At 38.4% G+C, this 24,638-nt stretch overlaps 1 protein-coding gene across 3 annotated transcripts in view; it reads left to right on the forward strand.

Annotated features, from left to right (window-relative positions):
* Positions 1-159: 159 nt before the first annotated feature.
* NCAPD3 (non-SMC condensin II complex subunit D3) overlaps positions 160-24,638 on the forward strand; it is a 103,107-nt gene continuing 78,628 nt past the window's right edge. For 2 of the 3 annotated variants that reach the window (XM_077112391.1, XM_077112392.1), the window contains exons 1-8: positions 160-272; positions 5,236-5,390; positions 7,185-7,347; positions 13,082-13,266; positions 21,803-21,970; positions 22,088-22,149; positions 22,350-22,437; positions 23,932-24,065. In XM_077112391.1, coding sequence (XP_076968506.1) covers positions 209-272; positions 5,236-5,390; positions 7,185-7,347; positions 13,082-13,266; positions 21,803-21,970; positions 22,088-22,149; positions 22,350-22,437; positions 23,932-24,065 — 1,019 coding nt within the window. In that variant the 5' untranslated portion in view covers positions 160-208. Of the gene's footprint in view, positions 273-5,235; positions 5,391-7,184; positions 7,348-13,081; positions 13,267-21,802; positions 21,971-22,087; positions 22,150-22,349; positions 22,438-23,931; positions 24,066-24,638 lie in introns of those variants that run through there. The other variant, XM_077112393.1, reaches the window with a different exon arrangement.

Below are 24,638 nucleotides of genomic sequence, written 5' to 3' on the forward strand. Positions count from 1 at the left end.
CTCTATTTTAAAGGGAAAGCTAAAAATCGCCTTAGCTTAGCACTGCGTCTGTAACCCGCCTGTGTTCTGCGCATGCGCTAGGAACCCCAGCCGATTGGTCAACTGCGCGAAGGCTCGCGGGCTGTGATTGGTCACCTGGAGCGTCTGGCGCGCGCGCGGGAGCGAGCTTTGAAAGCGAAGCCGGCCGGCAGCGGGCGGGTGCCGCACCATGGTGGCGCTGCGCGGCCTCGGGGGCTGCCTGCAGCCCTGGTGCCCGCTGGACCTCAGCCCAGGTAAGGCCGCGAGGCCGCGCGCGGCGGGTTAGTGTCTGGAAAAGGAAGAGGCCCAGCTCCGCGCACAACTTGATGCTGCGGCCACACCTAGCCTGGGCCCGGAGGGAAGGGTTCGGGGAGGGAAGAAAGGGCGGAGGATGGGTTGGGGGGCGTTTCTGTGGAGGGGACCAAGGGGGTTGCGGCGCGGGGAGGTGGGGCGGGAGACCCTATAAGGGACAGGCCTGTGGGGGGCGAGTGAGAGGAAAGGGATTGGGGACGCGGCTGTGGGAGTCGGGGTGTGGGGCACAGGGCCCGGCGGAAGTGCGGCCCTCCGCAGGATCCGGTGTCTTGCAGGTTTGTGCTGCCATTCAGAGCTGGGTTACAATTGAAAACATAAAAGAATTTTTTAAAAAGCAAACTTGCTGCCTTGTTGTCTGATCTTTTTCGGTACTTTTGCGTGTTTTCTGGGCCTCACTCTTATTCTGCATATCTCCCTAGCAAACGCATCCACTCCTGTGTTGTTTTTCTTTTTTAAACAATTTTTATTGTGAAATATAACATAAGCCGAAAAGTGATGAAGTACAGTTTAACAAGTAGTTATAGAGCAAATTTCAAAGTATCGTATCGGTTAAGAATTCCACAATATCAAATATTTTTTTCTAGCTGTTGTAATACACCAGAGGCTAACAAGAAATGTCAGTATAGTAATTCCATAGTCACATTCATTTGTTAAATCCTATCTTCTCTGTTACAACTCCTCATTTGACCCTTCTCCCAGTTTTCAGGGATATTTGGGCAATTCTAACTTCTTCATGTTGAAAAGGGGTGTGGACATTATGGGGTAAGAGGATTTAACTGATTAATGTTCTCAGAGACTGGTGCCTCTGGGTTTCAAGGCTTATCTGGCATAGGAACAACCTGGAGGTTTTAAGTTTCTGAAAAATAAACTTAGTGAGTGAAATTTTTATAAAGCCTCTGATAGAGCCCTGGGTATTCTTTAGGGTTTTCAGGAGTGCTGTTCATTCCTGTGGTTTTAAATAGCAACTCTGTTTCTCTGGCCAGACTTCTTGGACTTTTTGTTTGTGTGTTTACCTGGCTATCTTGCATACACCACAAACTTCTCCTGAATGAAACTGAACTCTTCACCACCAAATCTGTTTTTTAATCTGAATTCCCAAAACCAGCCAGTGGCTCCGGCCAGTCCACAGCCCTGGCAGTTGTGGAATTCTCCCTTCTAGGTTTGTTCCCACAACACCTTTTGTCCCACCTTTGGAACGCCCGTTCAGGTCTTCTCTGTACCACTTCTGATGGCACACTCCAGGTGCAGAAAGTAGGTGTTTTCTGACATTCACTCTTTTAGTCTGTCCCTAATACCTATACCAGGATCACTTTTCAAACACAGTTTTGAACATGTTAATTCTAAACCTTTAATGCTTCCTCTTTGTTTTTTAAATAAATGACCAAATTTTTGGTATGCCATAGAAGAGCCTTCACTGTCCACTCCAGCCAGCTTTTCCAGGAGCATAATCTTTGGAGTCAGAGACACTTCCCTTGGTGTCTTGGCCCTTCCACGTAGTATCCAGGCATTGCTGGGCAAGTTGCTTAATTTGTCCAAGCCTCTGTTTCTTAATACTTCAAATGAGGATTATAATACCTACTTCATAGGGTTTTTATGAAGATTAATTTAGTACCGGGCACACAATAACTGCTGAATAAATACTAATTCTCACCCTCCACACTCAGATGCTATATTGTAACTGTTTTGTTTATTTCTAAATGCTTTGCAATCTCTTTCCCCTTGTGCTTTTTATGCTGCACTCTGTATGGAATGCATTTTTTTCTTTCCTTGACAAACCACCATGTTGAGATCCAACCAAAAAAACATTCTCCCACTGCTATTCTGCACCCCTTCCCAAAGTAGTATTGCCTATGGCATTTTACTATATGCTGCTATTTTAACACTCATCCATTGTGAAAGTAATAATAGCTGTCATTTATTGAGTCTCCTGTGTTGCAAGCACAGTGGTATTCTATCTGACTCACAACTCAGTGGTCTTTTTCCTGTTACAAGCTGCTTTTTTTGGTATAAGTATGAGATGGTACCATCTTCATGAGCAAGAACTCTGTGGTTTTCATCGATGTATCCCTTTCACTAATCGTAGTGGCTTCTCCCTAGTTTTTTTTTCAAAACTGTTTGTTGAATGAGTGAATGAATGAATGATGATGAATTTCCTCATCTTCCATCCTAAGGGAAGTAGTTAGAGCAGATGTTACCTCCATTTGATAGTTGATAAATCAGAAGGATAGTGAGAGATTTGGTTTGAATAGATTACTAAGTGGTTTGACAAGTCTAAACACAGTGTCTTTAGTAGGACCCCAGATTTCCTGATACCAGGTAGTTTCTTTTCTTGTTGGGCTTTGGTGGTTACGATCCAGAAATGAGGTTAGAAGTAATGGTTTAAAAGACCTACTGTCATTAATTGGAGTCCTTTTTATTTTTTACCTTCCTGAATTGAGAACCATCTGTTGGTTTCTTGCATCTGGATTAATGTACAACTCTGTTTGTCCCTAGGGTTTCATGGATTTGAGAATTTACAGCTCATGGGCTTCTCTTTTCTCTTCTTGTTATTTTTATAAATACAAGTAAAACTAATTAAAGAGAGCTGAAAGAAAGGGGCAAAGTGTCACAAAAAGGTGAAAATGAGTATCTCCAGCCCTCTTTGTCCAATTCTTTGTGATCACAAAATGCATAATAGCTTACCTTTTAGATCTCCTTTCCAAGGATTTGTGTCTTTTCCCTGAACGGGGAACCCCATGCTTGGGATGGATCTAAGGCGTCTCGATCCTGAGATGATTCGGGATTATCCCTCCAACAAAACTGCTGTCTTTGCAAGATTTTCTCTGTCTTGCCTTCAGTATTTGTTTAATAAGAATATATTGAGTTCCCATGATCAGTCTGTGGTTCTTAGACTTTGTACTCACTGAACAATGGCAGTTGTGAATTGGACTGAGATGGTCTGCTGCTAAAATTTTGGCAGTCTTCCAGGTCACAGGAAAGATAAAGTTACTGTGTGGCGTTATCTCAACTTTAAGGTTTTATTCCACAAATTTTAATTACTTTAAGGAAGAGTGAACTAGAAGTCCAGTTTTTTTTTACCCATTTCCTCTTTTCTCACTGCCACCTCCTTTCATCCTTATTGGCCCCTCCCATCCTCGTAGTAAATCTTTCCAGTAGAACATTCTCTTGTAAAATTGATAGGTATTATCGCCTACCTTTGATAGCTCAAGAAGTAGAGCCTTGGAAGTGGTATGTTAGAAGTGATATGACTGAAGTCATCCAGATGATTTTAGGAGGCCTGGAAACCAGGGCCAGGTATTGCCTTCCACATTAGTTCACTGTTGACAGAGCTATTGCAAGGAAAGCTAGGAAAGGAGTGTGGCACTTTGTTGGTTTGTGGTTTGAATTGAGACACCATTGCGAAGATAGAATTACAGTTGGATTTTCCAGATCTTCCAAGCAACATATGCGTACGTCTGGAAGGAATGCAATGCGAATCTTCTTGGAATGTAGAATGGTACTCCTTCCTCTAGGGTCAAACTAACGATGATTAGTTTATGCAGTCTGAGGAGGATGAGTCTAGTTAACCCCACATTTTTCCTTTACTAACTGCAGTATAATGCTTACAGCCATGAAACAAAGGTTGAAACCTACCTTTTCCGTTTTTTTCTGTACTCTGTCTCCATGCTGTGCTCAGTTTCTCTAAATCAATGGTGAACAAATATTTAAGGAGTATTGATTTGAAGCTGCAGCTAATTAGTAACCTGTCTGGAATGTCCACGTGCTTCCATGTAGTCCTCATTTTAGGTTTGGAGGAATGATGTATTGAAAACACTGAGGAAAAGTAATCTGTTAGAAAAGTGTGAGAAGGTTTAAAGTCAACAGACATTGGTGAGCAGTCTACCTGGAATGCTGCTTTAATGTCACATTCTCTCACCCTAACTCAGTTCTTCCCACAGTGTATTTTGAAATCACTGTCTTGCGTTTCTCTCAGTGTGAGCCTGGCTCATCTCCTCTGGTTTAAACTTCTTGGAGGAATGTGGTAGTTAGGTTCAGGTGTCAACTTGGCCAGGTAATGATGCCCCATTGTTCTGTTTCTATGGACTTAAGTCATCAGTTTGTTAAATCATCTATGACTGATTACATGTACAGTCTACTAAGGAAAGTGCCCTCCACAGTTAGTGAGGTTTAATTTAATTAGCTGGAGGGCTTAAAAGAGAGCAGTCAGAAGAGAGCGCAGCAGCTCAGCATACCTCATCTCAGCACTCTTGGCTCAGCCCAGACATTTGGAGTTGCAGAAAGGAATTGCCCTGGGGAAAGCTGTTGGAACCCAAAAGTCAAGAGAGAAGTGTTCCTTCAAATTTGACAGAGAAACTGATGAAAGCTAGCTGCTTTTCCTTTGAAGAACTATAAGTTTTTAACTAAATAAAGCCCCTTATTAAAGTCTGATCTGTGTCTGGTATGTTGCATTCTGGCAACTTTAGCAAACTAAAACAGGGAATCATATCTGTTTTTTAAACATACTACATTACTGCCCCAGGGCCCAATGTTGATTGTGTTTATTAACTGGGTTATGTGATTTTCACAAGTGACATCTGAGGCCATTTTAATTATCCTCTTTCTTCCCCATATTGACTGTGTAGTGTAGAGCCTGATCATTAAGGGTTTTAACTCATTCCCCAGAACTATTATATCTAAAAGGTGTTTTCCTTTTTGATAGTTTTCAAAGGCAAACAACCTCATACCTAGAAAAAGAAAAAGTTTTTCTTAATCTTTTGTGCTTTCCTTTAATTATATTAAACGTGTATTGTATAGTTAAAGATAAGTTATCACTAATGTATTTTTCTCTTCTAGAGTCTAAAGATAGTTGTTTTTTTTTTATTACTTCTTATGGGTTGGAATTAATTTAATTTTATTTTCTACCAGCATGGGTGGACACAGTTTGGGATCTGGATTTCACAGAGACTGAGCCTTTGGATCCCAGCATTGAAGCAGAGATCACAGAGAATGGATTGAAAGTGTTCACACAACTCTATGAAAGTCTATTTCCCTTTGCTACTGAAGAACATGGATCTACAGAGGTAAAAAAATAAAAAAATCAAACCAGCCATTTTTAAGTGTTAGAACTAGAAGATGAAAGTCACTTATTATAATTGAAAATTTAGCCTTTTAGTATATAGTTCTTAAGTGTACAATAAGAGTAGAATAAAGAATGTGCTTCTCTTATTGGAATTTCCTGTTAGCTTTCCCTCAAAATTTCAAAGTATTATTAGTCTTCAGTTATTTTTTTTAAGTCATGACCACTCTCTAGAACAGCAAATTAAAGGAAAAGAAACACAAAAACAAGGAGGATAAAACAAACGAAATATGAAAAGAAGACCAAGGAAAATGCAAGTAACAATTTAGGCGTGACTTAACTTTAAGAAAATCTGAAATTATTAAACTGAGAATTGATTGGATTATAACCAGATTTATCTAGAGTTCCTTTAAATATCGAGTTCTACCTAGAACACATATTAGCTCATTAGCTGCTTATCAAAAAACGAAAGGACTAAGAAGCAGAACCAAAAAATACGTAGATATTAATATCTGAAACATTTAAATTAATTTAAAAATTTCAGTTATAAGTTTTACATAGCTGTTTAAATATTAAATCATCTAATTAAAGGTTTATTAAGCATAATGACAACTGCATTAAATGCCTTAGAAGACAAAGTCATGGTTGTGATGCAGAGCCTCTCCCTCCCTTCAAGGACTCTGGTGAGTTAGGATAGAGGATTAAGTACTGGTTCTCAAAGCTTCCGCACACATTTCCCTGGCCAGAGTAAGTCTGATGACTACATTTAGCTTCAGGAAGTTGGATCTACCATGTGTCTTAGAGAACTGCAAATATTTGGTTTGTAATAATATTAATTGCCTAGCTGCTAAAACAAATACCATATAGTGGGTTGACTTAAACAACAGTAATTTATTGACTCATGGCTTTGAAAATAGGAGAGGTCCAAAATCAAGGCATCAGCAAGGTGATATTTTCTCCCCAAAGGTTGCAGGGCTGCCGCCATTGTCGCAGGTGTGGTGGAGTGAAGTAAAGAGAGTGCTGAAAAAATAAGGTGGCAGCTGCTAAGCAGGGAACCTAATCCAGGGCATCACCTACCACTTTCGCTGTTTTCTTTAGGGGAAGCAGATGTATAAGGTCTGCATTTTTTAATTTGATGGCCCTGTTTCTTTTTCAGGATACTCGAGGATAAACCATATTTAGTTAATGCAATGTTCAGTTTTTACAAATTATCCATTTCCTTGGTATGTAAATAATACTAAATATTTAATAATAAAAAGCATGCAAAAATGATAAAATTTATAAATTTGAGGTTTATATTCTAAAGTTTATTTCCTTCCTCACCTAAGCTTCTGACTATTGAGGGAGAGATTTTCAGGTGTTTCCTACTCCCACTGCCCACAACCTATAGAACATTTAAATACATGGCTCTGGTTTCCTCAGTAGAGTGGAAGCTGGCATTTGAGTTCCTTTAAAATAGAGGAGTAACTTATCTGAGGAATCACTGACTTAGAGTGTCCCAGAAGTCGTAGGGCAGTTTTAAGCTTTAATAATTTTAGAAGTATTTTTGTTTGAAATGAACCAAAATTTTTTTTGATATTTATTTAAATATCTTATATATTTGTCTTCAGAAATTTGAATAATAATTATTTAATTTAAATTTTTTGTTTCACTCCCTTTGACGATGGCAAACATTTATCATTAGGAGTCTGTTTCTCTTTTTGTAAAGTATTAAATACTTATAAAAAAAATGGAATAATAGTTTTTCCCATTTCTTAAATTATCTGTTTATGATTCCTTGTTCCCTACCACTTTCCAGAGCATTTGGACATTCTTCACTGAGAACAGTGTCTCCCCCAGTGCCCTTGTGGCATTATTTCATCACTTTGTTCAAACCATCCATAAGAAAAATGTCAGTGTGCAGTATCGAGAATATGGCCTTTATGCTGCTGGGCTCTATTTTCTGCTGCTGGAAGTACCTGGTATGTATACTTGATATGATAAAACATGACTTTTCTTATTTTTTTTCCTGCATTGTTTCCAACTTTTACACTTTGTCTCTGCACTTAACATGGTGGGGCAGTTGTAACTCATCTCATAGGTTTGTTTTAAGGATTAAATGAGAGGGAGTATAACCTGGCATTTTTTAGGTATTTGAAAACTGTCTTTGCCTTTTCTTCTTTAAAGTGTGCTTGCTTCCTGATATAATTTTATCTATAATCTAGTACAAATAGTATGAGTGGAATAAGGCTGGAAGGGAGATGTTTTTAAGCTACAAGAACTCTACTTTTGAAATTCTGATATGTCCCTGCTCCTCCTGACTCCTGGTCAGGAAGGTGTTGTCGATCCTACGATGCCAGGGCCAGGTTAATCCCTAGGAGTCATGTCCCATGTAAGGGGAAGGGAGATGAGTTTATTTGCAGATATGGGCTTAGAGAGAGAGGCCATATCTGACAACAAAAGAGGTTCTCTGGAAGAAACTTTTAGGCATTATTATAGGTAGGCTTAGCTTCTCTGGTACTGAAATAAGTTTCATAAGAGCAAGCCTCAAGATTGAGGGCTTGGCCTGTTATTTGAGAATGCCAAGTTAATGCTTAAGAGAATATCAGGAGTTTCCTAAGTAGGAAGTTTAACAGTCCATAGTTTTTCTCCAGTCCCTCAGTGGACTTTGCCAATACTTTTTAATTATCTTAGCCCAACATACTTTGAAATGTATCAGAGTATTACATTAAGCTATACAGAATTACAAGATCTCATTCCCTATTCTAGGGAATGATGTGTTTACATTGTTTAACAGAACTGGCCAGACAGGTTAAGTTACATTGTGTGCTACTGAAAATTTAAATTTGGTGCAAAATAAACATCTCTTCCTTTGGTCTCATATAGAAGGTAAAGTCTAAAATACAGACTGTATCCTCCTTTACCCTGTGTTCTGGTTGACCTTAGTCCCAACCAGATCAGCTTCGTTCTTACCTCTAATTGAAGTCTGATCTCTCTTTTCAGCTTCTTTAACAGGTGCTGTATGGAGTAATGCTAACTTACAGAACTGCAGAACTCTAACTCTTAATCTTAGGTGTCATACAGCTACCCAAAGTTCCAGGGAAATACGAGGTTACGCACATAGAGCACAGCATCTCAGTATTTAGAAATAACCCTTAAAGCTCAGGAATCTATGTGACTGCTATAAGAGCTTACAATCTAGGCCCTAATTTTCTTGCAGGTGTTTTCTAAAAAGACCATACAATATTTGCCATTTTGTTTCTCGTTATTTTGCTCCATGTATGTCCTCAGGTTTCATTCACTTTGTTGCATGCCTCACAACTTCCTTTCTGTAGCCGCACAATATTTCATTACATGTATATACCGCATTTCACCCTTCTGCTTCTCGGTTGATGTGACCATCTGCCACCTCCCATCGATTGGGTATTGTGAATAAATGCTGCCACAAACATACGTGTACAAATGTCTATTTGAGCCCCTGCTTTTAACCTAGAAATATTCTTGTACAACCATTTGCGTGGATGTTTTCATTCCTCTTGGATACGTATGTGTACACACACACACCTAGAAGTAGAATGCTGAGTCATGTGGTTACTCTGTGTATAACCTGTTGAGGAGCTATCAAACTAAAGCATCTGTACCATTTTAATGTCCTAGCAGTAAAATAAGACAGTTCCAGTTTCCACATCTTCTCCACCGTTTGTTATTGTCTGGGTTTTGTCTAGCTATCATAGTTGGTGTGATGTGCTATCTCATTGTGGTTTTGACTTGCATTTCCTAATGACTAATGATATTGGGAAAATGTTCATGTGCTTATTGGCCACTTGTGTCTTCGCTAGAGAAATATCTATTCAAATATCTTTCAAGGTTTTAATGAGATTTTTTATGTCTTCCTGATGAAGTGATGCTTTTAGTATTATCTTATGTCCCTCTTTGTCAAATGTCCACTTTGTCTAATACTAGTAAAACCAGATCTTTTGATTAGTGCTTGGATTATACATCTTTTTTGATGCTTTTATTTTGTTATTATTATTATTATTATTTTTTGGTATGCTGTAAGGTGGGGTCACATGTCATTATTTTTCCATGTGAGTATTCTGTTTTTTTGTTTGTTTTGTTTTTAAATTCTTTAATTTTTTTAAAAATACCAAAAAACACCAAACAAATGCAAACATTCCTAACTTTTGATCATTCCATTCTACATATATAATCAGTAATTCACAATGTTATCACATAGTTGTATATTCATCATCATGATCATTTCTTGGAACATTTGCATCTATTCAGAAAAAGAAATAAAAAGAAAACAGAAAAAAATTCATACATCCCATACCCCTTACCCCTCCCTTTCATTGATCACTAGAATTTCAATCTACTAAATTTATTTTAACATTTGTTCCCCCATTATTCATCTTTATTCCATGTTTTACTCGTCTGTTGATAAGGTAGATAAAAGGAGCATCAGACACAGGGTTTTCACAATCACACAGTCACATTGTGAAAGCTACATCGTTATACAATCATCTTCAAGAAACATGGTTATTGGAACACAGCTCTACATTTTCAGGCAGTTCCCTCCAGCCTCTCCATTACATCTTGACTAACAAGGTGATATCTATTTAATATGTAAGAATAACCTCCAGGATAACCTCTCAACTCTGTTTGGAATCTCTCAGCCATTGACACTTTGTCTCATTTCACTCTTCCCCCTTTGGTCAAAGAGGTTCTCTCAATCCCTTGATGTTAATTCTCAGCTCATTCTAGGGTTTTTCTCAGTCCCTTGATGCTGAGTCTCAGCTCATTCCAGGATCTCTGTCCCACGTTGCCAGGAAGGTCCACACCCCTGGGAGTTATGTCCCATGCAGAGAAGGGGAGGGTGGTGAGACTGCTCGTTATGTTGGCTGGAGAGAGAGGCCACATCTGAGCAACAAAAGGCTCTCTTGGGGGTGACTCTTAGGCCTAAATTTTAAGTAGACTTGCCCTATCCTTTGTGGGGTTAAGTTTCATATGAACAAACCCCAAGATTGGGGGTTCAGCCTGCAGCTTTGGTTGTCCACACTGATTGTGAGAATATCAAGAATTCAACTTGGGGAAGTTGATCAGGGCATCACTCTGGACAAACCAACAAAATCTCATGTCCTACTCAAGGTTCCATGTATTATGGTGTTCAATTAAGCTGTCTACATAAGTTATATTACGAAATGCACTAGTCAAAATATAAATTTTGTACCAAATAAACATATTTTGCTTTAGTCTCACACATAAGTTGAAATTTTAAAATATTAATTACCATCTATTTTCAGCACCCTGCAGTAATCCCATTTTTTGAAGCACTGTTTCTTGAATTTTTGTTTGGTTAGTTTTTGTTTGTTTTGCTTGTTTGTTTTTTGGGAAATTCATGGACCGGGAATCAAACCTGAGTCTCCTGCATGGCAGGCTAGAGAATTCTACCACTAAAGTACCCTTGCACCCCTCAATGCTTTTATTTTTAATCTGTTTATACTTAGAGTTTCTTGTAGTCTGTCTCTGCCTCTGTAATTCGTACTCATCCATTTTGATAATCTTTGCCTTTTCATTGGAAGGTTGAGACAGCTTACATAATTACATTAGAAATAGTTAACAGTATGCTTGGGTTTCTGCTGTTTTGCTGTTTATTTTCTATTTGTCCCATCTTTTTTGTCTTTCATTTTCCCCTCTTCAATTTTTTTTTCTTTTTTTAGTATTCCATGTTATCTTCTTTTTTGTCTTATTAGCTATAACTCTTTGAATGTGTGTGTGTTTAGGGTATATAGTAAGCACTTTTAACCGTCCATCTTTTGATAATATTGTACTACCTAAGTGTAAGAACCTTAAAATAATAGTTTCCCTTCTCCCTTTCTGTTCTTTGTACTGTTGTAGCTATGTATTTTATTTCTCCGTGTTATAAACTGCACAATTCATTGTTAACATTTTCCCTTTAATTATATTTTAAAAGATTTTTTAAAAAGTAAGAAATCAAATGTCTTTTATAACTGAAAGTTACATCTGACATAATTTTATTCTAGCCTGAGAACTTTTTAAAAAATTTCTTGTAGGTCTTCATTTTGCCTCCAGTTTTGAAGACTGGGACAGGTTTTTCCTTTCAGTGATTTTATAGGTGTTATTCTGTTTTCTTCTAGTTTATTTTGTTTTGGTGAGAAATCTACATGCATCCTTATCATTGTTCCTCTACATGTTGTATGACTTTTTTTGTTCGGCTGCTTTTAAGATTTTCTCTATCATTGTGTTTTAGCAAATTGATTAGAGTATCTAGGCTTCAGTGTGATTTTCTTTGTGTTTGTCATGGTTGGGGCTCATTGAGCTTCTTAGGTCTGTAGAGTTTTAATTTTCAACAAATTTGGAAATTGTTCAGTTATTTATTCAAATTTTTCTCCCCTCTCTTTTCTTGGACTTGAATTACTCATATGTTTAATTGCTGGATACTCTCCCACAGGCACTGGGAAATTCATTTTTTCATTTCTGTGCTTCTTCTGTGTCTTCAAGTTCGCTAGTCTTTATTTCCAGAGTGTTTGATCTGTTATGCCATCCAGGGACTTTTTTCTTTTCAGATTCACAATTTCCACTTGGTTCTTTTTAAAAAATTTTTTTCATTTCTCTCCTTGTTCTGCTAATCTTTTCTTTTTAATTCTTGAGCTTATTTATAGTACCTGCTTTAAGACTTTTGTCTATTAATTCCATTATCTCTGCCATTTCTGGTACTGTTTATATTGACTGATTTTTCTTGTTATGGGTCACATTTTCTTGATTATTAGCATGCCAGATAATTTTTTTATTGGATGCTGGACATTCTGAACATTAGATTGTTCAGTGTTTGAATTTTATTGTTTCTTTAAATGATGTTGAAGCATGTTTTTGTAGGCACCTGTTCCTGGATGAATAGGATCTTTTTGAAGCTTATTTTGAAGCTTTGTTAGGGCTGATACAGAGTAGTCTCTACTGTAGCTAGTTTAGCCCCACTATAACTGTGTTTCCAGTGAGCACCTCTACTGGATGCTCTTGGTGATAAACAGAGTGTCTCCACTAGCTAGTCAGAACTGAAACACACTTAGCCCTGTGTGAATTCTGAAAATTGTTCAGCTTCAGCTTTTGGTAAATTGTTCTTTCCTGAACCTTATGGAGTTTTCCCTTACATACGCAAAGCTTGATATGCAGTCCTTGGTAGATTTCTGAAACTATTTTTCCATGTAACTTCTTCTCCAGTACCTTGCCCCAGAAATTCCAGCTACCCCTGTCTTTCTGAACTATGATTTCTGTATTCTCCACTGCAAAAGACATCATGATCTGCTAGGGTTTGCGATTTGTCTGCTGTTGTCCAGAAATTGTCTCTAGATGCAAGACTGGCAGATCTAAGCCATTCACTTCATTTGTTTCCCTTTTCTCAGGGTGTGCATCTCTATACTGCCCCTTGACTGGTGTTTTTAAATGGTTATTTCATTTGTCCAGTTTTATAGGCAGGAGGGCAAGGATTAATCAAGGCATCACTCCCATCATGCCCAGATACAGCACTGTTGCTTATCCCTAAGGCTAAAGTCAATAATCGTACTTCTTTGCTAAAAAGTCAGTATTACTCAAAGTTATTATGAAAAACTTGTATTTTTGCTTTCTTACTTTTTATCTGTTATTACAAAAATATTTTAAGACAATTAAATCCAACTTGCTTTACTTTTTTATAAATAGGCAGTATAGCCAATCAAGTATTTCACCCAGTGATGTTTGACAAATGTATTCAGATTCTAAAGAAGAGCTGGCCTCAGGGATCTAACTTGAATCGGAAAAGAAAGAAAGAACAACCTAAGAGCTCTCAAGCTAATCCAAGAGGGAACAGAAAAAGAGTAAGACCACCTAGGAAAGATGATTTTGAGGTAAGAAGTAGAATACTAAACATACCTTTATTTACATATGAGTTTGATTTATTTAAGGGTTGACTTTATATTAAAATGTGGTTTCAGGCTGTTTTTTTGGCTTTGGCTTTGGCTTTTACAGTGGGGATTTTATTAACTTACGAGTTTACAATTCTGAGGCTGTGAAAATGTCCAGATCAAGGAATCAACAAGGTGATACCTTCTCTATAAAGACTAACAGCAATTCTCAGCTCCTCTGTCAGATGGTCAGGTACCTGGCGATGTTTGCTGTTCTCTCCCTTCTTCCTGGGTTTTGTTGCTTCCAGCTTCTGGCTTCAGTGGCTTCCTCTCTGAGCTTCTGTGTATATCCTTGATTTTTTGGCTGTCTTATCTTCTCTGAGTGTTTCTCTCTGTGTTTGTTTTTTTTCTCTCTCTTTCTTTTTCTGTATGTCCTTTATCCTCATATAAAGGACTCCAGTAACATGATTAAAACCCATCTTGAATGAGGTGGGTCATATCTCAACAGAAATAATCTAATCAAAGGATCCCACTAACAGTATGTCTACACCTAAAAGTACCTAAGCTTTTCTAGGGAAACATAGTAGCTTCAAACCATCTCAGTCATTTTGACTAGAATTTTTTTAAAACATTTTTTATTGTTAAATATAACATATATACAAAGAAAAGAAACAAAAGCAGTGATTTCAAAGTACACTTCAACAAGTAGATACAGAACAGGTATCAGAGTTTGCTATGGGTTACCATTCCACTGTTTCAGATTTCTTTCTTCTAGCTGTTCCAAAACACTGGAGACTAGAAGATACATATTTTTTTCTTTTTTGTGAAAAATAACATGCATACAAAAAAAGAATAAATTTCGAAGCACAGCACAACAGTTGTCGAACAGATTTCAGAGTTTGGTATGGGTTACAATTCCAACATTTTAGATACTAGAGGCTAAAAGAAATATTAATATAATGATTCAGCAATCATACTTCTTTGTTAAACCCTACCTTCTCTGTATAACTCCCTCATCTTTTATCTTTCTCCTACTCTTTAGGGGTGTTTGAACTATACCCATCCTAACTTTTTCATGTTGGAAGGGGCTGTCAATAATATAGGCAATGGGAATGAAACTATTTGATGTTCTGGAGAGACTGGCCCGTTTGCATTTCAGGACTTATCTGGTCCAGGGACTCATTTAGAGTGTGTGGGTTTCTGGAAAGTTATCCTAGTGTATGGAACCTTTGTAGAATCTTTTTTTTTTTTTCTTTTTAATTAATTAACAGAAGAAAAAAAAAAGAAATTAACCCAACATTTAGAAATCATACCATTCTACATATGCAGTCAGCAATTCTCAACATCATCACCTAGATGCGTGATCATCGTTTCTTAGTACACTTGCATCGGTTTGGAAGAACTAGCAACACACCAGACAAAGATATAGAATGTTAATACAGAGAAAAGAAATAAAAGTAATAATAATAGTAAAAAAAATAAATAAACAAACAAACAAACAAAACCTATAGGTCAGATGCAGCTTCATTCAGTGTTTTAACATGATTACTTTACAATTAGGTATTATTGTGCTGTCCATTTTTGAGTTTTTGTATCCAGTCCTGTTGCACAGTCTGAATCCCTTCAGCTCCAGTTACCCATTATCTTACCTGTTTCTACCTCCTGCTGGACTCTGTTACCAATGACATATTCCAAGTTTATTCTCGAATGTCCGTTCAAATCAGTGGGACCATACAGTATTTGTCCTTTAGTTTTTGGCTAGACTCACTCAGCATAATGTTCTCTAGGTCCATCCATGTTATTACATGCTTCATAAGTTTATCCTGTCTTAAAGCTGCATAATATTCCATCGTATGTATATACCACAGTTTGTTTAGCCATTCTTCTGTTGATGGACATTTTGGCTGTTTCCATCTCTTTGCAATTGTAAATAACGCTGCTATAAACATTGGTGTGCAAATGTCCGTTTGTGTCTTTGCCCTTAAGTCCTTTGATTAGATACCCAGCAATGGTATTGCTGGGTCGTATGGCAATTCTATATTCAGCTTTTTGAGGAACCGCCAAACTGCCTTCCATAGTGGTTGCACCATTTGACATTCCTACCAACCGTGGATAAGTGTGCCTCTTTCTCCGCATCTTCTCCAGCACTTATCATTTTCTGTTTTGTTGATAATGGCCATTCTGGTGGGTGTGAGATGATATCTCATTGTGGTTTTGATTTGCATTTCTCTAACGGCCAGGGACGTTGAGCATCTCTTCATGTGCCTTTTGGCCATTTGTATTTCCTCTTCTGATAGGTGTCTGTTCAAGTCTTTTTCCCATTTTGTAATTGGGTTGGCTGTCTTTTTGCTGTTGAGTTGAATAATCTCTTTATAAATTCTGGATACTAGACCTTTATCTGATATGTCATTTCCAAATATTATCTCCCATTGTGTAGGCTGTCTTTCTACTTTCTTGATGAAGTTCTTTGATGCACAAAAGTGTTTAATTTTGAGGAGCTCCCATTTATTTATTTCCTTCTTCAGTGCTCTTGCTTTAGGTTTAAGGTCCATAAAACCGCCTCCAATTGTAAGTTTCGTAAGATATCTCCCTACATTTTCCTCTAACTGTTTTATGGTCTTAGACCTAATGTTTAGATCTTTGATCCATTTTGAATTAACTTTTGTATAGGGTGTGAGATATGGGTCTTCTTTCATTCTTTTGCATATGGATATCCAGTGTCTAGGCACCATTTATTGAAGAGACTGTTCTGTCCCAGGTGAGTTGGCTTGACTGCCTTATCAAAGATCAAATGTCCATAGATGAGAGGGTCTATATCTGAGCACTCTATTTGATTCCATTGGTCGATATATCTATCTTTATGCCAATACCATGCTGTTTTGACCACTGTGGCTTCATAATATGCCTTAAAGTCCGGCAGTGCGAGACCTCCAGCTTCGTTTTTTTTTCCTCAAGATGTTTTTTGCAATTCGGGTCACCCTTCCCTTCCAGATAAATTTGCTTATTGGTTTTTCTATTTCCGAAAAATAAGTTGTTGGGATTTTGATTGGTATTGCATTGAATCTGTAAATCAATTTAGGTAGGATTGACATCTTAACTATATTTAGTCTTCCAATCCATGAACACGGTATGCCCATCCATCTATTTAGGTCTTCTGTGATTTCTTTTAGCAGTTTTTTGTAGTTTTCTTTATATAGGTTTTTTGTCTCTTTAGTTAAATTTATTCCTAGGTATTTTATTCTTTTAGTTGCAATTATAAATGGGATTCGTTTCTTGATTTCCCCCTCAGCTTGTTCATTACTAGTGTATAGAAATGCTACAGATTTTTGAATGTTGATCTTGTAACCTGCTACTTTGCTGTACTTATTTATTAGCTCTAGTAGTTTTGTTGTGGATTTTTCCGGGTTTTCGACGTATAGTATCATATCGTCTGCAAACAGTGATAGTTTTACTTCTTCCTTTCCAATTTTGATGCCTTGTATTTCTTTTTCTTGTCTAATTGCTCTGGCTAGAACCTCCAACACAATGTTGAATAATAGTGGTGATAGTGGACATCCTTGTCTTGTTCCTGATCTTAGGGGGAAAGTTTTCAATTTTTCCCCATTGAGGATGATATTAGCTGTGGGTTTTTCATATATTCCCTCTATCATTTTAAGGAAGTTCCCTTGTATTCCTATCTTTTCAAGTGTTTTCAACAGGAAGGAATGTTGAATCTTGTCAAATGCCTTCTCTGCATCAATTGAGATGATCATGTGATTTATCTGCTTTGATTTGTTGATATGGTGTATTACATTAATTGATTTTCTTATGTTGAACCATCCTTGCATACCTGGGATGAATCCTACTTGGTCATGATGTATAATTCTTTTAATGTGTTGTTGGATATGATTTGCTAGAATTTTATTGAGGATTTTTGCATCTATGTTCATTAGAGAGATTGGTCTGTAGTTTTCTTTTTTTGCAATATCTTTGCCTGGTTTTGGTATGAGGGTGATGTTGGCTTCATAGAATGAATTAGGTAGCTTTCCCTCCACTTTGATTTTTTTGAAGAGTTTGAGGAGAGTTGGTACTAATTCTTTCTGGAATGTTTGATAGAATTCAGATGTGAAGCCGTCTGGTCCTGGACCTTTCTTTTTAGGAAGCTTTTGAATGGCTAATTCAATTTCTTTACTTGTGATTGGTTTGTTGAGGTCATCTATTTCTTCTTGAGTCAAAGTTGGCTGTTCATGTCTTTCCAGGAACCCGTCCATTTCATCTAAATTGTTGTATTTATTAGCGTAAAGTTGTTCATAGTATCCTGTTATTACCTCCTTTATTTCTGTGAGGTCAGTAGTTATGTCTCCTCTTCCATTTCTGATCCTATTTATTTGCATCCTCTCTCTTCTTCTTTTTGTCAATCTTGATAAGGGCCCATCAATCTTATTGATTTTCTCATAGAACCAACTTCTGGTCTTATTGATTTTCTCTATTGTTTTCTTGTTTTCAATTTCATTTATTTCTGCTCTAATCTTTGTTATTTCTTTCCTTTTGCTTGCTTTGAGATTCGTTTGCTGTTCTTTCTCCAGTCCTTCCAAGTGGACAGTTAATTCCTGCATTTTTGCCTTTTCTTCTTTTCTGATATAGGCATTTAGGACAATAAATTTCCCTCTTAGCACTGCCTTTGCTGCGTCCCATAAGTTTTGATATGTTGTGTTTTCGTTTTCATTCACCTTGAGATATTTACTAATTTCTCTTGCAATTTCTTCCTTGACCCACTCGTTGTTTAAGAGTGTGTTGTTGAGCCTCCACGTATTTGTGAATTTTCTGGCACTCCGCCTATTATTGATTTCCAACTTCATTCCTTTATGATCCGAGAAAGTGTTGTGTATGATTTCAATCTTTTTAAATTTTTTAAGACTTGCTTTGTGACCCAGCATATGGTCTATCTTTGAGAATGATCCATGAGCACTTGAGAAAAAGGTGGATCCTGCTGTTGTGGGATGTAATGTCCTATAGATGTCTGTTAAGTCTAGCTCATTTATAGTAATATTCAGATTCTCTATTTCTTTATTGATCCTCTGTCTAGATGTTCTGTCCATTGATGAGAGTGGTGAATTGAAGTCTCCAACTATTATGGTATATGTGTCTGTTTCCCTTTTCAGTGTTTGCAGTGTATTCCTCACGTATTTTGGGGCATTCTGGTTCGGTGTGTAAATATTTATGATTGTTATGTCTTCTTGTTTAATTGTTCCTTTTATTAGTATATAGTGTCCTTCTTTGTCTCTTTTAACTGTTTTACATTTGAAGTCTAATTTGTTGGATATTAGTATAGCTACTCCTGCTCTTTTCTGGTTGTTATTTGCATGAAATATCTTTTCCCAACCTTTCACTTTCAACTTATATTTATCTTTGGGTCTAAGATGTGTTTCCTGTAGACAGCATATAGAAGGATCCTGTTTTTTAATCCATTCTGCCAGTCTATGTCTTTTGATTGGGGAATTCAGTCCATTAACATTTAGAGTTATTACTGTTTGGATAATATTTTCCTCTACCATTTTGCCTTTTGTATTATATATATCATATCTGACTTTCCTTCTTTCTACACTCTTCTCCATACCTCTCTCTTCTGTCTTTTCGTATCTGACTCTAGTGCTCCCTTTAGTATTTCTTGCAGAGCTGGTCTCTTGGTCACAAATTCTCTCAGTGACTTTTTGTCTGAGAATGTTTTAATTTCTCCCTCATTTTTGAAGGACAATTTTGCTGGATATAGGAGTCTTGGTTGGCAGTTTTTCTCTTTTAGTAACTTAAATATATCATCCTACTGTCTTCTAGCTTCCATGGTTTCTGCTGAGAAATCTACACATAGTCTTATTGGGTTTCCCTTGTATGTGATGGATTGCTTCTCTCTCGCTGCTTTCAAGATCCTCTCTTTCTCTTTGACCTCTGACATTCTAACTACTAAGTGTCTTGGAGAATGCCTATTTGGGTCTAATCTCTTTGGGGTGCGCTGTACTTCTTGGATCTGTAATTTTAGGTCTTTCATAAGAGTTGGGAAATTTTCAGTGATAATTTCTTCCATTAGTTTTTCTCCTCCTTTTCCCTTCTCTTCTCCTTCTGGGACACCCACAACACGTATATTTGTGCGGTTCATATTGTCCTTGAGTTCCCTGATACCCTGTTCAAATTTTTCCATTCTTTTCCGGATAGTTTCTGTTTCTTTTTGGAATTCAGATGTTCCATCCTCCAAATCACTAATTCTATCTTCTGTCTCTTTAAATCTATCATTGTAGGTATCCATTGTTTTTTTCCATCTTTTCTACTTTATCCTTCACTTCCATAAGCTCTGTGATTTGTTTTTTCAGTTTTTCTATTTCTTCTTTTTGTTCAGCCCATGTCTTCTTCATGTCCTCCCTCAATTTATCGATTTCGTTTTTGAAGTGGTTTTCCATTTCTGTTCATATATTCAGCATTAGTTGTTTCAGCTCCTGTATCTCATTTGAACTATTGGTTTGTTCCTTTGACTGGGCCATATTTTCAATTTTCTGAGCGTGATCCGTTATCTTCTGCTGGCGTCTGGGCATTTAGTCAGATTTCCCTGGGTGTTGGACCCCACAGGTTGAAAGGTTTTTCTGTGAAATATCTGGGTTCTGTTTTTCTTATCCTGCCCAGTAGGTGGCGGTCGTGGCACATGTTTGTCTACGGGTTCCACCAGTAAAAGTTGCTGTGGGTCCTTTAACTTTGGAAAACTCTCGCCGTGGGGGAGGTTCGGCATCCGAAGCGGCTTGGAAGAGTGCCAGCCGGCCCGGGGGTCCGAACGCGGGGAGGGTCGCCGGCTGCCGCAGCCCGGGAGAGCACCTGACCGAATTTCCTAGTCGGCCCGGGGCGCCAAGCGTGGCGGGAGGGCGCCAGTTGCCGCAGCCCTGGAGAGTGCAGTGTTCCCAGCCGGACCGGGGAGTCATGTGTTTGGAAGGGACCCCCCGGTCACCGTTTTCCGCGGTCTGAGGATTTCCGACCTAACTCTCTCAGTTGGTCTGGGGGGCCTCGCGTGTTGGGGGCGCCAGCCACCGCGGCCCGAGGGGACTGCCTGCCCAATTCTGCCAGCTGGCCTGGGAAGGAGGAAGGGAGGGACTCCGGCCGCTTGCTGTCCCGCCTGGGAAAGCCTGCGTCCGTCGGCGATCTCACCGGAGCTGGTTCTCCCAGACCGTCAGCCGTTCCAGGATGGGGTACGCCGTCCCTTTGATTTCCGTCGTGGCTCCGGGAGCTGCTCTGTATCGTCTCCACTCCCCCAGTAGCTGTTCTGGAGGAGGAAAGGTGAGGGTGGCAAGGCTGTCGAGGCCGGTGGCGGAGGAGCCGGTGAAGGCGGATGAGGGCACGGTGGTGTTTGGAGAGCCGCCGGAGCAGGAGGAGAAAGGGAAGCATAAGATGGCGGATGGAGCGTCGCCGGAGCAGAAGGGGGAAGAGGGAGAGGAGGGCGGCCTGGCTGGCGGGGTGTGAGGGCCGCGCCGGGCTGGCGGACAAAGAGGGAGAGGAGGGCGGGCTGGCTGGCGGGGCGTGAGTGCCGCGCCCGGCCGACGGACAAAGAGGGAGAGGAGGGCGGGCTGGCTGGCGGGGCGTCCCTTTGTAGAATCTTATACAACGCCCTAGGCATTGTTTAGAATTGGCGAAATTGTCTTGGTGGAGTTTGTTAAGTTATGGTAGGTAACAATGTCTAACTGAATATCACTTAACAGTGACCTACAGAATAACCTCTCAACCCTGAAACAGCCACTGATACCTTATTTGTTACATTTCTTTTAACCCTTTTGGTCAGGATGGCATTGCTGATCCCATGGTACCATGGCCAAACTCATCCCTGGGATTCATCGCCCATGCTGTCAGGGAGACTTTCATCCCTGGATGTCATATCCTGCATAGAGGGAGGGCAGTGACTTCTCATGCACAGTTGGGCTTAGAGAGAAAGAGGTGACATGTGAACAACCCAAGAGGTCCTCTGGAAGTAACTCTTAGATATACCTACAGGTAGACTAAGCTTCAGGCATTTTGAATATAGCCAAAAACTGAAGTGTCATCAGCTCACCGATAATGGCTTTAAGTTGCTCCTTGGGCTTGGTGTAATACTGAGAGTACCTTTCTGCCTTGCTGTCTTTCCATCCTTCTAATCTTCTCTCCGCGGTCTTGCGTCCAGGTGAGCTTGGCACAATGCCAACTGGCGTATTTGGTGCACATGGGAACGTCATTAGATAGGGTGGTTGAAATGCCCGTCAGAGAGTACTGGAATTCCGTATTCTCATATGAGTAGACAGGATGGTAGTGGTTCATTGACTTCAAAACTTCTCACAAACAAAGGAATTCTCACTCATAACCAGATTACAGAGCTGGAAAATATCTTGGTGATCACTAGTCCTACAGTTTACAGCTGTGACTATGGAAACCTGGAACAGTAACAGTGACTCAGCTATTTGCTGGAGTTTAACTGGATTTGGTTAGAATAAATTGAGAACCATGGGACAAAAGGTTAGGCATTGTTAGCAAGTCACCTGTACATTTCTTCATAATCTAGATGGATGAAATTATAGAAGAACAAGAAGATGAAGATAATATTTGTTTTTCTGCCCGGGACCTTTCTCAAATTCGAAATGCAATCTTCCACCTTTTGAAGAATTTTTTAAGACTTCTCCCCAAGTTTTCCCTGAAGGAAAAGCCACAGTGTGTACAGAACTGTATAGAGGTGAGTGAGAATCTCAGGAGCCTTGCAGCACCTCGAAGGATGCAGACCACAACTAATGTTTAACAAGCTACAGTGAGTAAGGAAAATCAGGCCTTTTCTTGGTATCCTATTTTCCAGATCTTTGTGGCATTAACTAATTTCGAGCCAGTTCTTCATGAATTTCATATTTCACAAGACAGGTGAGCCATTTTTTTCCTCCATGAATTCTTCCAATGCTAAAATATAAATATAGTACAGTAAGTTTTGCTCTGGCTGTAGTATTAATGCCATTTTATCCTAATTGTACAGAATTTATTCATTTAAATACAGCTTATAGAGTTAGAATATATTCCAAATAAACATCATACCCATTAAATAGTCTTTTGCCTTCTTTCTTTAGAAACCTTAACCATGTAGAATACATACCAGAATTGGCATATCATGGATTATATTTGTTGTGTTCCCCAATTCATGGAGAAGGAGATCAGGTAATGGAAATAAGAATCTAATTTAGTTACTAGTTGAATGAAAAGTGTATGAACCATATAGTAGAAAATGTTAGGTTGATTTATGACATTTTAATTTACTGTTATCATTTTTTTACTTTTACCACTTATATAAGAAAAAGTATCACTGTTTCTATTTATTGCCTATACTTCATTACCAGTTTATATCCAGGTACTTGATAGCTACACCAACTTAGTCATATAAAATGATTTCAATGTGAATTAAGTAGGAGGAACAGCTACTTTTATAGAAATAGCCACCAAATTGCTCTAAGGAGACAGTCAGAATTTTCAAGTTTTTCATGCTGATTCATTTGTGCCTCAGTATTTCTGTTAGAAATTATGCTATTTTAGTTGCTAATCTATAAATATTTCTGGTTATCATTGATACCTGGATTTTGCCCCTTAAGTTACCTTACTATTGTCACTATTCTAATTTTGGAAATTAGGGTTATTTAAGGATTATGGTATAACTAAGCTTAGAGGTCGGTAATAAAGCAATAAGATTTTGCAAAAAAAAAAAAATAATAATAAGGTGAACCAGAGCCATGAGGCTTTTGTCTTCTGTGATATAGCTAGTCTTGGGGTTTTGTGGTTCTACACCTCTGTGTTCACACGCCGGCTCCCCTTCTTACCAGCTTCATAGCCTCGTATGAGTCGCTTAATATTACTAAAGCCTTGGTTTTCTCATCCGCTGAGATTTGATTGGGAGGATTGAATGAAATGCATGTGAAATGCTGAACATAGGCCTGTGTAGAAAACACTCATAAACTGGTGGGCAAATGTATCATTTTAGGTCCACTGTGTCTCTAGAGACATAGAAATTTGTTTTTTCTTAATTTTGAAAGTATTGACTTGATGTTAGACAGTCTTGGTTTTAGCAGACTTTTCGTTTCTTGACTTTGGACAACTCACATTTATTACCCAAATAACATATGTCCTGCTTAGTTCATGAATTAGTTGTAAGATTAAAACTAAATATAGTAAAATCTAGCTTAATGCAGCACCTAACACATACTGGTTTTCAGTGAATGTGTTATTTATTGGAGGAATGAATTAATCAATTGAAGAAATTAAATGAGATTGCAGGGTGCTTTTTAAACTTTAGGCTAGACCCAACTATAAGATATTCCTCTTCCCCTTTGTCCATAAGGAAATATCAGTAGCATACCTTGCCATTTATAAATTATAGTTATTCTCCACTTGACCTAAATTCTGGCATATAACATGCAGGGAGTGGGGAGAGAAACTGAATATTATTATCATTATAATAATTTTTATAAGCTGTTTACATTGTGTGTTTATCAGAGGCTTGGTAATTGTCCGAAGCAGCACATCCCTAGTGTTCACTCAGAAACTGTTTAGATCTGACTTACCTTCACATGGCTTGAAATGGTTTACTGTAGCCTGCATCACTGTCTGTGAGACTCTGGAGTTATCCATCAGATCTAAAATTGAGCTTTTTTTCTCTTTTAGGTTATTGGTTACATTTTCCATCAAATGCTGAATGTCCTGTTAATGCTGGAAGGAGGAGAAGGTACCTTTCGTTCCCCTGTGACTATCACTTCACAAGCCATTCAGAGCAGGAACCAGGCAGTGCGGTTTATCAGGTGAATTTTCCCTCCTTTCATCACTCTCCCTCAGTCCTCTGCGCCCTGAGCTGAGCAGAATATCTGACACTTATGGAGGTATTCCTTCTGGCCCATTTATGTTTGGGGGTTCAAAATAAATCACTTCCTGGGTACAGTGGTTTGCGTGGCTTGACTGGCTATTGGTGGCCTCTGTGTGGAGATGTTAAAAAGAGAAGGGATCTATAACCCATGGGCCAGAGCCTGCAGTTTGACTTCATCTGTCTGTGAGGTTGTCGGCCTCTGCGGAGTGGTCACTTCATCTCTTCTCTTTTTTTTTTATTTTAAATGCAGTTTTACTGAGATAATGTTATATATTCATATACCATCAGCCACTGCAGAGTGGTCACGTCACCTCTCTTCTTTTTTTTTACTTTTAAATGCAGTTTTACTGAGATAATGTTATATATTCACATACCATGTTAATCATCCAAATTGTACAATCAGTGGTTCACAGTATCATATAACTTATCATCGCAATTTATTTTACCATTTTCATTATTTCATATATCACAGTATCATCACAATTTCTTTTACCATTTTCATTATTTCAAA

The sequence above is a fragment of the Tamandua tetradactyla genome, chromosome 8, assembly GCF_023851605.1.
Source record: "Tamandua tetradactyla isolate mTamTet1 chromosome 8, mTamTet1.pri, whole genome shotgun sequence".
In the NCBI taxonomy this organism is placed as follows: Eukaryota; Metazoa; Chordata; class Mammalia; order Pilosa; family Myrmecophagidae; genus Tamandua; species Tamandua tetradactyla.